Below are 15,735 nucleotides of genomic sequence, written 5' to 3'. Positions count from 1 at the left end.
ACGCTACTTTCCGGTTTGGAATGCGAAAGAGGAGGAAAAAAAAAAAAAAAAGACAGATTTGATAGTGAATTTTCTTTTTTTAAATTTACAACTTTTATTACTGCTGCGATTCAGATTGTATCAATAAAGCGCCAATATCGTGATATCAATAACGATAGTGTCTACTTATTCAATTTAACTTCATTTTTAGAGGTCACAAAGCGACAAAATAATACCATTAGCCTATAAGAATGGCAGTTTTGTTTGATTTTACACAACATAATTTACGCATTTTATTTTGTCGCTCACTTACAGTCGTATATAAAAATGGATGATCGCATCCTTTTAAAGAAAATAAAAAAACTTTGATGGTTTGGGTGTGCACTTTTCCTAATTAATGAATTCTGGCAGTATCAGATCAGGACTAAATTTCAGCTGACACTCAAGGTCAAGTCCAAAAAAATGTGATCGGTACATTCTTAGGAACAACAATACAAAAATTAAAAATAAATAAATAAATAAAATAAAAAAATTGCTATATTTTTTTTGCAAACTGTAAAAAACTATTTGTGGTTATAATTGAAAAACAAAAATAAGTTATGTCATTTCTGTCTTAGAAAACAAATTATTAGAAAATACAATAAGTAAACGGCAACTAGCTAACACAGGCCCAAAGCCTTGACGTCAAAGATTTTTCGTTTCCAATTATTAACAAAATCATTATCAATATTAGGCCGATCACGAGAGCAAAGCATTCTCGCAATTCTCCACGTTTTTATTCCCAAAGCACGGTGGAGATGCCCCCCCCCCACCCTCCTCCCCACACATGCGTCTGCCATTGCCCCCCCCCCTCCCCCCAATTTTAATTATAGGTCACGAGTGCGCCGATGCGCCGGCCCGGCATTAAGCGCGGGCCGCGCGCTGCTGGCATTTCAAAAGGCGCCGATGAGCAGATTAAGCCGGGCGTGGCCCGGCTGCGATTTACATCCCGGCTGCTGCCGGTGACATTTTTGGCCCGCCGCGTAATCGCCTCGTCTGTGTTTTTTAACGGCGCTAATACAGCAGAAGCGAGCTCGCGACCAAAGCAAATGTACAGCCGGCGGTAGCTTGACTTATGAGTTGCCGTCGCTCGGCTGAGCCAAAATTCAAACACAAAAGTACAAAAACCTCGAACAAGGAGCTGCTGTCAGCCACAACTCCCACTCAGGTCACGCCACTTAAAGGTACACATGCAACACGAATACGACAGTACTAATAGCAGTCACTGTGATTTGACAGGCGCGTACCCGCCCGCGCACCTCTGCAGTCGAGCACGAAAAATTACACACGTAAATTTTTTTACAAGTAGAAATGCATAGATATCGAAACATGTCGCTTATTTTGTGTAGTCTTGACCAATGTCCCCTCTAAGCTGTGCAACTGCGCAATTGCGCACTTGTCGCGCACTCTCGGCGCACATGGAAAAATGATCCAGCGCATGTTTTTTTGTTTTTTTTTTTTAAACATGGAAGCACACGATCTCTGCCGCTCAGCCTACGTCTACATCTGAGTTTACCTGACACCGCCCCCCCCCTCTGCTCTTAAAGGGGTACGCTCATAATTACAAACAACATACACCCGCAACTTTATATCTGCGGGCATGACTGACCACAGCCGTACACTTTTCAAATGCGAGTGACTGTAATAGTGTTCAATTCTTTATATCCTCTCGGACAGTCCACGGCAACAACAACAACAACAAAAAAATTTGATTGAAGGTGGCAGAAACGCCGCAGTGTAGCATCAACTGAAAAGGCGCAAGCGGATTCCCGCTGGCGGAAAGATCAGCGGCGATGTCGGAATGCGGCCGCTACGCAAACAAGGATCAGCTCGGTTGTTGCAGCGGCGTTTTCACCAAGAGAACACAAACATTCCTTTCAGTGATAGCGGCTAGCGGTACCGCGATGATAGCGCTATTTCCGCCAGCCGGGGGGGGGGGTCGCTTGCATTCCTGCTCGTAGAAACGACAGAAACTGCTAAATAATCCAATAAAATAGTTCACGGGAGAAGTCATTTGGGTCGCATCTTTCAAAGGAACGGAAACTAAAAGGACCCCCAACGAGCGTTCCGTAATTGACGCTAATCTCCGATGTTTTCCGGAAGAGTCAAATGATAAATTCGAGGCGCTTGCGTCACTTCTTATATAAATCCATCCATTCTTTAGCTTCTTATCCTCACGAGGGTCGCGGGGAGTGCCGGAGCCTATCCCAGCTGTCAACGGGGCGGGAGGCGGGGTACACCCTGAACTGGTCGCCAGCCAACCGTAGGGCACATCGAGACAAACAGCCGCACTCACAATCACACCTTGGGGCAATTTAGAGTGTCCAATGAATGTTGCATGTTTTTGGGACGTGGGAGGAAACCCGAGTGCCCACCTGGAGAACATGCAAACTCCACACAGGCGGGGCCGGGATTGAACCCGGGACCTCAGAACTGCGAGGCCAACGCTTTTCCAGCTAATCCACTATGCCGCTCCTATATAAATCATTTAAGTATTTTTTTTGTTTGGTTTTTGTTGTCGTACAGTAAGGGCAAATCGACGGAACCTGATTAGGCTTGACATTTTTTTAAATTAAACGCCAAAAAATTCTAACATGAAATTAGTGACAAGATTGTTCACATTTTTATCCCCCAAAACAATTCATAAAAACATTTTGGGGATTAGAAAGAAAAAAATGAGGATGGCACAGGCCATTTTCACTAAAACGTAAAAAAAAAAATGTTTACATAAAATTAATGACAGTATGTTCACATTTTTATCCCCAAAATATTTTTTTAAAATATTTTTGTGGATTAGAAATAAAAATGAGGATGGCACAAGTTATTTTCCTAAACTTATATGAAAAAAAAATATCCTTGCCCAACTTTCTAAGCGCTAAAGCATTGACGAAGTGAAGCTTCAAAATAGGAATATTTTTTTAATGTTTTACAAATTCTGGTCTGCAGAAATACTGCTAGCATTTTTGTCTACCTGGTAGAAACCCGAAACTGTATTCCCCGCTCTCCCCCCGCCTCCCTCTCGCCGTTATTTGTCACTGCGTCTTTTCCGGCCAAGGCTTTCTTCCGCTTTCCGATTGGCCGAAAGTGACTCGGAACTCTTTACGCGTAAACGTACTCGCGACGCGATATTGTCTTCACGCGGCTGCCCGCAAAGGCCGACAAAATAGCAAAAACAGACAGCTTATCGGATCAGGCCCCTAAAACGCTTACGGGCGATCGCGGTCGGCCAGCTGCTGCCCGCCAGAGGTGCGCCTCAGAGCGTCATGTGACGCTGGGCACGGAGCATGTGACGTGTGTTGCGTGCCGGTACACCTCCCTGCACGCTTCGCCCCCAACCCCCCCCCCCCCCGCGGCCCCCGCTACACTGTAAAACTGCAACGACCAGTTGGGGCTGGGAGGATTAATAGCCGCCATCATCACGCATAGAGACGAGAGGAGGAAGGGTGAGGAAGGGTTCAAACGCGCAACCCCCCCCCCCCCAACCCAACACACCCGCCGTGATTTCTCCGAGGCCGAACAGAAAGGGTGGGGGGGGGTGCAGATAAAGGAGTATGGAAGGAATGGGGAAAGAGAAAGCGGACCCTGACGAGAACTGGAATGACGCTCAGTACAGAACAGACCTTGAACAAGGCTGAAGAATACCAAAAGAAAGAAAGGTCAGCATCAAATATTTGGGAGAAAAAGTTACAAAAATAATAATAATAATAATTCCAAGCAGGACCAAATAAAACCCTTCCTGTAAGACGTCGTCGTAGTGTAGCGTTGCTCTCCGATGACATGCGTCGCGCAAATGTTTTGTTTACAACGGCTAGCAACAATGTTCTAAAATGACAAAATATATGGAATTATTTTAAGAATTACTAAAATTATTATACCAGAAATATGCTTTTCTTTGGGTTTTTTTTGCTAGCTGAATACAATGACGTAGAATAAAAACTGGATTGCGCACTCTACATCCATCAATGGTTCCGCCCGCGGTCAACAGGCTCTGACTTCCGGTCAGGGCAAAAAAATATGAAAAATTACTTCTTTGCCGAATGCATGGATTTGACAGCCAACAGCGTTTATAAAAAAAAAAAAAACTAAACCTAACATATTCCAATTAAATTTGATGTTATTATATTTCATAACGTACAATTTGAAGGATGTCAAAGGATGTCAACTTTCACGTGAAATAGTACGCAAAGCAATGTTTTGCCCTGACCGGAAGTTGAAGCCAAACTACCACACGAAAGGGGTCCGCGCGCAATCTAGTTTTTATGCGACATCACAGGTGTCAAACTCAAGGCACGGGGGCTGGATGCGGCCCGCGAAGGCCAATCATGTGTATCAACTTCCATGATTTTTTGTTTGAATCTGTACCGATAGTTCAAATTGTCATATCATAAATGATGATGTTGAGCTATTGCAAACATATCCTTGATTTCCAATTCCAAAACTAGTTAAGTTTAATATGGTAAATATGATGGGTCAATTCAAGACTTTCATGGTTTCAGTCATAAAGGCCCTCCGACAGAAACCGTTACTACAATGTGGCCCGCGACAAAAATGAGTTTGACACCCCTGCTCTACGTCATTGGCTGAATAGCTAAATACCAAAGTAATGACGTTTACCGCCACCTAGTGGACTGGCCTCTTTTCTCTTCATCACTTCAGCCTATTAACTAAACAAAAATGTCGCTATGAAAAAAAACGATATTTCGACACTGTGTGACAATTTGAACCTGAATTATCTTCCGCGCGTCGAAACCTGACCAGTTTTACGAGACCCGCCGGTCAAACCCGATTTATGAGACCAGTCGGCCAACTGGACTTTACTCGTTCGCTAGCGAGGAAGCTAAAACCTTTCACGCCAGACAAAGCTGAGGAATTCACACGGCGCTTACCGACTGCCCTCCAGCCGGTGCATCCACATAGCACTCAACAAGTCACTTCCACAATCCAAATTACCCCCCTTTAGACCCTCCCCCCCGCCGAGGAAGCCCTGATTGCAGGGTGGGACACGCCGGAACAGGCCTGACCGTCGTCATCGTCACTATCACACTCAGATGAGATAACCTCCGACACGACGGGTCTGGTATCACTCAAACATCTAAATGCAAGTCTGAGGACTTTAAAAATAAACCAAAGACCATCTCTTCGTGTGTTAGCAGGAGAGCACGCAAAAAAAGTGCTAAAAATTTATGCTAACGAGAAAAAAACCCACTATTTAGATGAAAGTAGTCCTTGAAAACTTTGCAGTGAGGGTAACACGAGTGGAAGACCTTGGAACCTTTTAATCAGTTACGGTTTTCTGCATTTTTTTCGCTGCTTGGTGAAGTATCGTCAACAATTCATAATGAGCATTACTGCCCCCTAAGGGACTGGAGTGGATCAGGTTGACCTCACAACTCTTCAAATTAATAACATTCTTCACATTTTCCTGCTCCAGTTTTCTTTCACTGTCCTCTGAGCTACAAGTTTTCTCGCAGTACGCCTGCGTATGAAATAATTTAAGAGGACACTCCTCGTGTAAGAATGCGGGGGGGGGGGGGAGGGGGGTCTACATTTAGTGCTACCCCCCCAGGTCACTCCTTTAAAAAAAACAGATGGACAGACACGGAAGCAGGAAACGGTGAGTTCATTAGGGTTAGTTTGCACGCGCTCACAAGTCCAGTAGATTGGAGAAATAATCCACAAGAGTGGTACGACGTGGAGAACCTTCCAGTAAAAAAATAAATAAATCAAAGCAAGGCAGGATTTTAAACCGCGCAGGCATATTTTTGGCTTCTGCCGTGTCAGACTACTGACGGCCTAACACGATTAAGCAACCGCACATGATCGCAAACATTAATTTCCCCAAAAACAAAACGCGGCCCGCGGCATCGCAAATTAGCCGAGGCCAGATTTGCCCCCAAGCGCCGGTCTTCTGCTCACCTTGACGAATCCGTCGACAAGTGAGCACTTTTACTTTTGCTTTGGTCTTACCGTGCGGCGTTTACATTCCTCGCGTCGCTTGAAAAATCGCTTGTGCGCGTTTTGACGCTTTTACGATGCACGGGGAATTTTTTTTTTTTTTATTATTATTCCGACTCAAAGGGATGCATTCATTCCACGGTCACGATTCACAGTAGCGTCGGAGGCGCCTTAATAAGGGCGGGTTTGAAAGGGGGGAACCCCACCGACCCCCACCTAAAAAAAAAAAAAAAAAAAGCAATAACAACAACAACAAAGGCATGTGAATTTCCTCCAAACCACGCCGTGGGCGTGATTCCCCTTAATGAGACCTGTGTGGAAACGAGCATGCATGCTGGGGAATGAAAAGACCATTCCGGAAAAGGCAGGAAGAGGAGAGAGAGAGAGAGAAAGAGAGAGAGCGCGCCTGGGAACCGACGCCGCCGTGCATCCCGACTCGGCCCCTTTCAAAAACCGCCTCGCCGCAGCCCAAACACGCTGGCGGAGGAGGCGAAGCGCAGCCTGCTTAACCGCCTCAAAGCCGGCCTTGGCTGCTCCGCTCCGAAAAACATTTAGCCTCCAACATCCACCCAAAAAAAAAAAAAAACTCGGCCGCCACCGGTGCACGGTTTACACAAAATCCGCCACGCGTGACGACAGCTGGGCTATGTCAAGTTGCGAGGGAAGAGAGTTTCTACTGTCGGGTGTGGGCGGGGGGCAAATTTTCATATTTTGCCTCCAAAAAGGTGCACCGGCGCGTTTGCTTTTACATCCGACAGATGACCGACAACAAACTTGACAGGGTTGCGATTTTATCCCGTACGCGTGGGACCGAGCGATGACGGCAAACATTTACAATTCTCGACCCATCCACTTTCTTAGCCGCTTATCCTCACAAAGGTCGCGGGGGGTGCCGGAGCCTATCCCGGCTGTCAATGGGCTGGAGGCGGGGTACACCCTGAACTGGTTGCTAGCCAATCGCAGGGCGCATTGAGACAGACAACCAATCGCACTCACAATGACACCTACGGGCAATTTAGAGCAAGGGTCACCAACGCGGTGCCCGTGGGCGAATGGTAGCCCACGAGGGCCATATAAAGCGGCCGCGAGGTACGTTCTAAAAACACCAGAGGTCACAAATTGTTTCTATTATTTGTGCTTATCTTTGTTTGTACAATTCTTTTGTTTTGTTTTTTTGTGTCCTAAAAAAAAATTTGAATTTGTATGATTATTAATCTTGAGTCAAAACCACTTGTTAATGTAGTGTGCTTTTATTGTATTAAAAATGTCTGATTAATTAATTTTTAAAAGGAAAAAAAAAAGGTTTTCTTTGTGGTGGCCTTATAATATTTTCCAAAATATTACTTTTGAGTTAATAATTTCAAATCAAATTTGTGTTTGGATTACAAAAGATATATATTTGGACTAGCCTTTTTTGCCCCAATAACATATCATTTTTGTGAAAATCCACCAGCAATTTCTATCCCATCAAATGTGGATTTAAAACAGAAAATCCTTACGAGGAACCAATGTGGTGAATAATATTTTCCAAAATATTACTTTTGAGTTAATAATTTCAAATCAAACTTGTGTCTTGAATTTTTTAAAAAAACATAGATTTGGACTAGCCTTTTTTTTTTTTTTTTTCATTTGTCGCCCTAATAACATAATTCTCATTTTTGGAATTACTATATTATTTTGGATATTTTTGTTTGCACAATATTTGACATTTGTAAATTCATTTTAATACTAATGGGAAATTTTAAGGAGGTAGGTTGCAATTTTTTTTCCCAGTAACATAATTCTCTATCATTTCTCATTTTTCATTATTCTGAACACAAATGCCCCCCCCCCCACCCCCCAACTCGGCGGGGACTCCTGGATTTCCAAAACGAGGCGCAAATTCCCGGAAAAAGCGATTTTCAGATTTCCAGAGAGCGCCACTTTATCATCTCCGCAGCAGACACATCCACCGTGGGTGGTGCCGCAACTCACAGGTGACCTTTGACCCTTGCTTTTGCAAAAAAAAAAAAGGAGGGGGAATTTTTTCGACGCAATGGAATAAACCCCCCTCCACCCCCCCCCCTCAGTCCTTTTATTTTATTTAATTTTTTCAAAACACCCTTTTAGGGTCCACAAAGACGAGCGCCATGAGATTCACCACTCGAGGGAAACGCCAAAACATTTCAGAGGATGACGCACAAACGTCACAAATCCTGTCCCCGGGTGGGATGAACACAAAACAAACAGTCGAGCGCAGTGAAAGAGAGAAGGAACCCCCCCCCCAACCCCCCGCCCCCCCCACCCCCTTTGGGGGGCCTGAACAGCCAAAGTGGAAAAAAAAATAATAATAATAATCCCACATACAACAAAGTACAACCTAATCTGGTGAAATGCGGCCTAGCGGGGGGGGGGGGCACAAAATCTGATATTTAGATTGGATATCATTGACACAGACTGAATATTAAGATAAACATTTTGATGATTTATATCAGAATAACTCAGGATGAAAGATGGTCGTTTTGCAGCAGGGGCAAGTGCGCCAGTGCCGCAGCGATAATCGCTGTCGCAACTGCACCTGCTAGCTTGAATTCAATTTTGGTTGTGTAATTTTACAACTACATGCGAGTCACGTTTGTTAGCATTTTGCTGCGTTTACAGTCAAAACGGACGCTACATTCAAAGGTTAGCTTTTGATCTCAAGTATGGGAGTGTAAAGGAAGCAGCATTGTAAGCATAAATGACAAAATCATCTTGATAAGCAGAGTATTTGGGAACCCCCCAAAAAAATAAATCAAACATCGATTGTAGCTAACGAGCTAGCCAGGGTTATTCAAATCGTCGTGTATAATTTTACAAATAAGAGTGACACTGTTCCGTTGGAGCTAGCAAACAATGCTACGGGAGGTGGGGTGGGGTCAATTAAATGCTACGTAGCATTAAATTCATTTTCAGTTTCATACCAAATCACATTTATAGCTAAACATTTTGACGATCGGAGTGACTTAGGATGAAATATAGCAGTAGTTTTGGAGCAGGGGCAAGTCCGCCAGTGCCCCAACAGGTACGGGGGGGTGAGGGGGATAACAAAAATTGCACCTAGCTAGCTAGTTTTAATTCAATTTTGGTTGCATAACTTTACAACTACATGCTAGTCACGTTTGTTAGCATTTTGTTGCGTTTACAGTCAATTTTGCTGCGCAACATTCGACCTTTAAAAATAAAACCAAACGTCGAGGGTAGCTACTCAGCTAGTCGGCTAGCTAGGTTTATTCAATTCATCTTGTATAATTTTACAAATAAGAGCAACATTGTTCCATCAGAGTTAGCTAACAATGCTACGGGAGGCGGGGTGGGGTCAATTTAATGCTACCTAGCCAGCATTAAATTCATTTTCAGTTTCATACCAAATCATGTTTATAGTTTAGATTTTGGACATTCAAAGTCTGGGGTGATTTTGCAATCGGGACAAGTGTAACAGTGGCACGCCAGGAGAAAATAATTGTCAAAAAAATATTTTAATAACTTGAAATCGTGACTTCTTCGACAAATTCTGCCTAGCAACAAGCAAGCAATCCAAAACGTTGCGTTGCTAGCGCACCTGATATATAAAACAGTTCAATTCTTTTATAGTTCTGCAGTTCTGATTTTACGATGGGAAATTATCAAGATGAATGCTACGTTCAAATGATTGTGATTTCCACTAAATGATGGATTTAAAAAAATAATTAGAATAATACAAACAATTCAGTTAAGTGAACCTGTACCTGATGAGCAGCTATAATTCAATTTTTGTTGCGTTTTTTTTTTTTTTGTTTTTTGTTTACAAATAATCAACGTTGTTGTTGTTGCTCTTAACATTTTGATGTTAAAATGTTTTTGTGTGTGCGCTCACCAAAATGTCATGGGAATAACCCCGGAAAAACGATTCATCCACATGGGAATATGTGCAATATTTTTAAAGAAAAGAACACGATCAGACAAACGATTAAAATACAATTGCCGTAGCGTTATGCAGCCTCATATTTCGTCCCCTATAAAAACGTACGCACACGCGTGAATCATGACCCCACGTCACTTCGGGTTTGACATGTAAAGACACCAAAGGGGAGCAAACCGGAGCTAAAAATAGAAAGAAGGATTCGCGTGTAATTCGTGTGTCCTCAAACGCACCATCGTAAGATTAAAAGTGAAAAAAAAAAAAAAAATCACGCTTTCCCCATTACGTCCGCTCTGCTGCACCGACCCACCGGTGAAACACTTTTCGCGTTCGATTAAATTAAAAAAAAAATGATTGAACTCACCTTTTCCTATCTTTTTTTTATCTGTTTTTCGTCTCGTCTACCTGCTCCCTTCCATCCATCCGCTCATTCATTCAAGCGACACAAAGGGCAAGTTTCTTCTCCCGACTCATGAGCAGAAAAACGGATTTTAAATTTTTTTTAAAAAAAGGCTAAAAATATGGAAAAAAAACTGGGAATAAAGAAAAAAAAAAAAGAGTAAATCTCAAGGGTATGTGAAGAGACGAGCGTCTTTTCGACGTCGGATGTCCACTACAAGTGCGCCCACTCCCACACATTCCAGTTTGTGTTCGCCTCGCTCCTCCTGGGAAACCGCCAGCCAATAGGAAAGCCCCAGGGGGGCGGGACAACTCGCGACTTGACTTCCGGGGTTTGTACGGCAAGTGCACTGGGACGGAAACAATTACGCTTAAAAAAAAAAATCATAAATTTAAATAAATTGCTTGACGTCTATATTTCGTGAAAATGACGTTGACGCTCATTTCCAATCATTTTTCTCATACTTAATTTGATTCAAAGGAACGGAAACTATGTTTGACACGTAAATATAATCCTATAATGGTTTAAAAAAAAGTATGTAAAATTTTACATGAAGTGACATGAAAATCTATTAACACACCTTCATTATTTTCATGCAGAAAATGTGACTAATATTTCAAATAAAAAAAAATCAAAAAACATTATTTAAAGATATGTATACAACTTACACCATCCTCAAAGTGTAATGAAAAAAAATGAACATCTATTTGTCAAACAAAAAAATATTCCAAAATATCACAATCTTGCTAATCCTTTCAAAATATGGAAAAATTGTTGCATTTAACCTGATTTGAAGAATCCTCAAAATGAATTAAAAAATATGAATAAGATGGGGGATGAAAGAAAAAAATTGAGAATATTACTGATTGAATAAAAAAGATGGATATCCGCAACATTTTTCCTCATATGACCGCCATCGGCCATAACGTTTCTCGCAATCGTGGCAACCGGCCCCCGTGAGCGGACGCGCCGTTCCGCCCGGCGCGTCCGAATCCAATTGACTGTGCGCCCCTTCCGTGAAGCAACGGGAACAGAAAATGCTTTTGTCCCTTTTCATCCGTCACTCGGCATCAGAGCGCCGGGGAAGCGAGAACGGAAGCGACTCCGGAACCACTTGGCGATATAATTCATATTTACACGAAGGGGGGAATGGGGGGGGGGGGCTTTTTTTCCCCCCCACCCTTGCGGTCATTTTGACCCGGTTATCATCATAAAAGAAGCTAGTCTGCGTTTGGGGCAAGTGTGGCACTGCCCCGTCATACTCGGCAAATGGCGCTAGGGGCAAAAGCTCCGAAATGTTCAAGATTGTGCGTTGTTATATTAATATTATAATCATTGATATAACTTCTGGGTGCCATATTGCTAAAAATAAAAAGGCTAGCACCTATGCTGAATTCAGGGCAAGGTGAGAACGTGCCCCACCATGTCCAGCAGAGGGTGCTGTGGGAAAAAAAAGACTAAGGAGGGGTTGAATTGTATAAATTTATAATCATTAATAAAACTGGCGGAACTGTGGAACCCGGGTTCGATCCCGGACCCACCTGTGTGGCGTTTGCATGTTCTTCCCATGCCTGCGTGGGTTTTCTCCGGGTGGGCACTTCGGTTTCCTCCCACATCCCAAAAACATGCAACACTAATTGGACACTCTAAATTGCCCCAAGGTGTGACTGCGAGTGCGGCTGTTTGTCTCCATGTGCCCTGCGATTGGCTGGCGACCAGTTCAGGGTGTAACCCCGCCTCCTGCCCGTTGACAGCTGGGATAGGCTCCAGCATTCCCGTCACCCTTGTGAGGATAAGCGGCTAGGAAAACAGACGGATGGATTGATAAAACTTTTTCACCCGAAAATGGAGGCTCCATAAAAACGTTCGACGGTAGGAAAACGCTCACAGGAGGTCAAATCAAGTTGACCTTTGAAGGTTGGCATCCATTTTAGGTGCACCTTGGAATTTCGCCCCTTATCCCAACATGTAGAAGTTTTTCGAGTAGCGAGTGGCAGAACACGCCGAGAGTCTCGGGCCTCCTCAGCCGCCTCAAGTCGGGGTCTGTAATTACGCCCGTCGTCGACGTCGAGCCGTGACTGCCGGCTATATTTATCGCCGTGTTCCTGCACGTAAACGTACAAATATTAACGGCAAATGTGCGGCGCTCCGCGACGTGTCCGGCTACTTATTTGACATGCAGAGCTTTAAAAGGGGAGCTTCCCGGTGTCAAAGTCCAGCCGGTATCCGGGGACGAGCACCGTCTTCCTTCCTGGAAATGGCCACCAAACGTGGCCTGGTGCTACGACCGCTGAGGTCTGTAATGACACGTTGTCGTCGTCGTCGTCACACGATCTTCCCGAGATGTGCGGGAACGTCCACGGCCCGGAGGGACGCACCCGACGGCAGACGCGTCTGTGTCTGATTTGGCAAATTCCTCTCGCGTTTAGCGTTTTTAGAATAGTCCACTTGAATGCCACTGCTGGAATGCAACATAGCAAAACACGGGAGTGCGCCAAGACCCGACATGAGAGGGGGGTCTGAATGTAATAAAAATGGCGGGGAGGGGGGTGGGGTTACGCCCTCTGGATTTGAGAAACACCGACCGCAAGGGACGCAAAAGATGGGAAAAGAACAAGCGCCGCGGTTGCTGCAGAACTACAGAGAAGGGGAAGCGAAATCAAAGAATAATTTCTAAAAAAAAGGAAATATGATGATGACACATGGAAAGGGGGTGCGGAGTCCAAAACTATGGTGGCGCGTCACATGAAAGAGTGCAACAGGGAACAAAAGTGAGTTTAAGGCGGGAAGGAAAACCAGGAAACAAGACAATTTTCATATCCGCACCCCCTTTACGACCGTGTTATAAAGGTGGTGCGGGGATTTTTCTAGCTGCGCACCCCTCAAAAACCGTGAAAGAGCAAGCCCACCCTCCCCCAAGTCCAGACAACTTTCATGTACATGTTCCACCCCCCACTTTTCAAAACTAGACAATGTCGGCGCAGTGTCATTCCCCGCGACCTCAATCAGGTAAAAAAAATATATTTTCAAAATGCGGATAAAGATGCCGCAGCACTCATTATCTGACCAATCAAATCAAAGCGCAGAAAGTTTAACACTAGATATGTTTATATATTTAAAAAAAAAAAAAACAACAAAAACGATAGCAAATTCCCCGCACTACTTCAACACCCTTGACATAGTTGGCGCACCCTTGTCCTATTTAAGCCTGCGTTTTGCTGTACAAAAATTGTTTTAAAACAAAAGGAAGCGTTACACAACCACGTTCCCTTTTTTTTTTTTTTATTTTTTCCCCCGCCTATAAATAATCCGCCAGCCCGTCAAACGTTCGCCTTTCTCCTCCGACGGCGCCGCAGGGCTCTGACTGAGACCCGCTCGCTCTTTACACCTACCGGACAACTTCCTCCTCCGGCTCAAGACGACGGGAACACCCCCTGATGAAAATACCGTTTAAATCGATAAATTCACCAAGTGGGTGCGTTCAACCTCCTGCTTGTATCGCAAGAACGGCCGCACGGTGAACCCGCACCACTTATGGACAAAACTCATCAGTTCGGCACTATTTTCTCCTGCGAGCATAAAAATAGAGAATCAAAAAATTCCATTTGAGACCCACTCAATGATAGAACGCACCACTTTTTGTCCCCCTGATAAAATCAATGACAAAATAAGTCCCGTTAGTGTTTACTTCATCACTAACGTCCCTCGCTCGCTAGCAACGACGCAAACTCTCACCGAACTTCGACCCGCTCGCCCGGGCGCACCGCGTCGGATCGCCCCGGATCGTACCGTCTTCGTAGAAGACGTCCTCCGCCTCCTCGCGCATTATCGTCACCTCGTCCGAGTCGCCCTCGGTCGCGGCCATCGCTACGTCGTCCTCCCGTCCTCCTATGCTGCGCGCGTCAACGCCGGGCGAGCGGACGAGGCGGAGTGAGCGCGTGCCGTGCGGGCGAGCGACCCGCCGCTGAATTTCACCGACGGGGTGGAGGATTTTGCAACATCCTGTGCAAAGCTGAAGTGAGAGCGTCTGTGTGTGTGTGTACCGCCTGGAGTGCACTTGTATGAGTGTGTGTGTGAGAGAGAGAGAGAGAGAGAGAGAGAGAGGAGAGAGAGAGAGAGAGAGTCAGGATAAGTGGAGAGGATACCGAGGATAAGCGGAAAAATTATTCGCCGTGATTTAATACAAGCACAGACGCCGTCAAAGTGTGTTTTGCGGGCGCATGTGTCATTCCTTCACAGTTGATGTATTTTCACTCAGGGCCTCAGCTATTAATATCTCTATGTCTCCATGGCGCCCGACTCTAAATAACACCATCCATCCAGCTATCCTCTTTGCCGCTTATCCTCACGAGGGTCGCGGGGCCATGCTGGAGCCTATCCAAGGCTGTCGACAGGCCGGAAGGCCCCCGCCTTCTCACCCTGAACTGGTCGCCAGCCAATCGCAGGGCACATCGAGATAGACAACAAATCACACTGACAATCGCACCTTGGGGCAATTTAGTGTCCCCAATTAATGTTGCGTGTTTTTGGGACGCTTGTCCAACTTTGTCTGGTGCACCTCCAGATATTCACCGGCAAGGACACAACATTAGGTACCCGGCGGCGAATCCACGATATCGAGAGGCCAGCTAGCTTGAGGCTAACGTACGATGCAAAACGCCATAGATGGGCGAAGGCAAATTACCGTCGACGTTAAGGTAGTTCTAAACCTTCAGACAACTGCTTTTTTAATAGATTGAAAACAGCGACAGAGCATACCAAAAAAACAACAGAAATAATAATTGACGATTACATATTTTTACCCAATATGTACAACCAAAACACATCATTATGGCTAACAAACGTCTGTTAGATTAATGCCAACACAATGTTGAACGTAAAAGATGGTAAATGGATGTTAGCAATCAAGGTACATTAATGATCCATCCATCCATTTTCTTAGCTGCTTATCCTCACGAAGGTCACGGGAGTGCTGGAGCCTATCCCAGCTGTCAACAGGCCGGGAGGCGGGGTCTCACCCTGAACTGGTCGCCAGCCAATCGCAGGGCACATCGAGACAGACAACCAATCACACTGACAATCACACCTACGGGCAATTTAGAGTGTCCAATTAATGTTGCGTGGGAGGAAACCGGAGAGTCCGGGGAGAACATGCAAACTCCACACAGGCGGGTCAAGTTGTTGGCCAAGTCGTTTTAGTCATTTATCATAGTTTGTACAATTTTTTGGGGTTTTTTTTAAATTTAAATTTGTGAGATTATTTATCTTGCGTCAAAAGCTATTTTCAATGTAGTTTGCTTTTATTGTATTAAAAATGTCTGATTAATTAATTTTAAAAAAAAAACAACTTTTCCTTGTGGTGAATTCATAATACTTTCCAAAATATTACTTATGAGTTAATAATTTCAAATCAAATTTGTGTCTTGGATTAAAAAAATATATT

At 44.4% G+C, this 15,735-nt stretch overlaps 1 protein-coding gene across 2 annotated transcripts in view; it reads right to left on the bottom strand.

The window, feature by feature from the left end:
* The window catches only part of ripor2 (RHO family interacting cell polarization regulator 2), a 34,003-nt gene extending 19,677 nt beyond the window's left edge, over positions 1-14,326 (bottom strand). The window contains exon 1 of one of the 2 annotated variants that reach the window (XM_061820886.1): positions 14,082-14,326. In XM_061820886.1, the coding sequence (XP_061676870.1) occupies positions 14,082-14,157 (76 nt within the window). In that variant the 5' untranslated portion in view covers positions 14,158-14,326. The remainder of the gene's footprint in view (positions 1-14,081) is intronic. The other variant, XM_061820895.1, reaches the window with a different exon arrangement.
* Positions 14,327-15,735: the final 1,409 nt, after the last annotated feature.

This window comes from Syngnathoides biaculeatus, chromosome 1, assembly GCF_019802595.1.
Source record: "Syngnathoides biaculeatus isolate LvHL_M chromosome 1, ASM1980259v1, whole genome shotgun sequence".
Classification (NCBI taxonomy): domain Eukaryota; kingdom Metazoa; phylum Chordata; class Actinopteri; order Syngnathiformes; family Syngnathidae; genus Syngnathoides; species Syngnathoides biaculeatus.
This window is presented reverse-complemented; position numbering and strand designations above follow the sequence as displayed.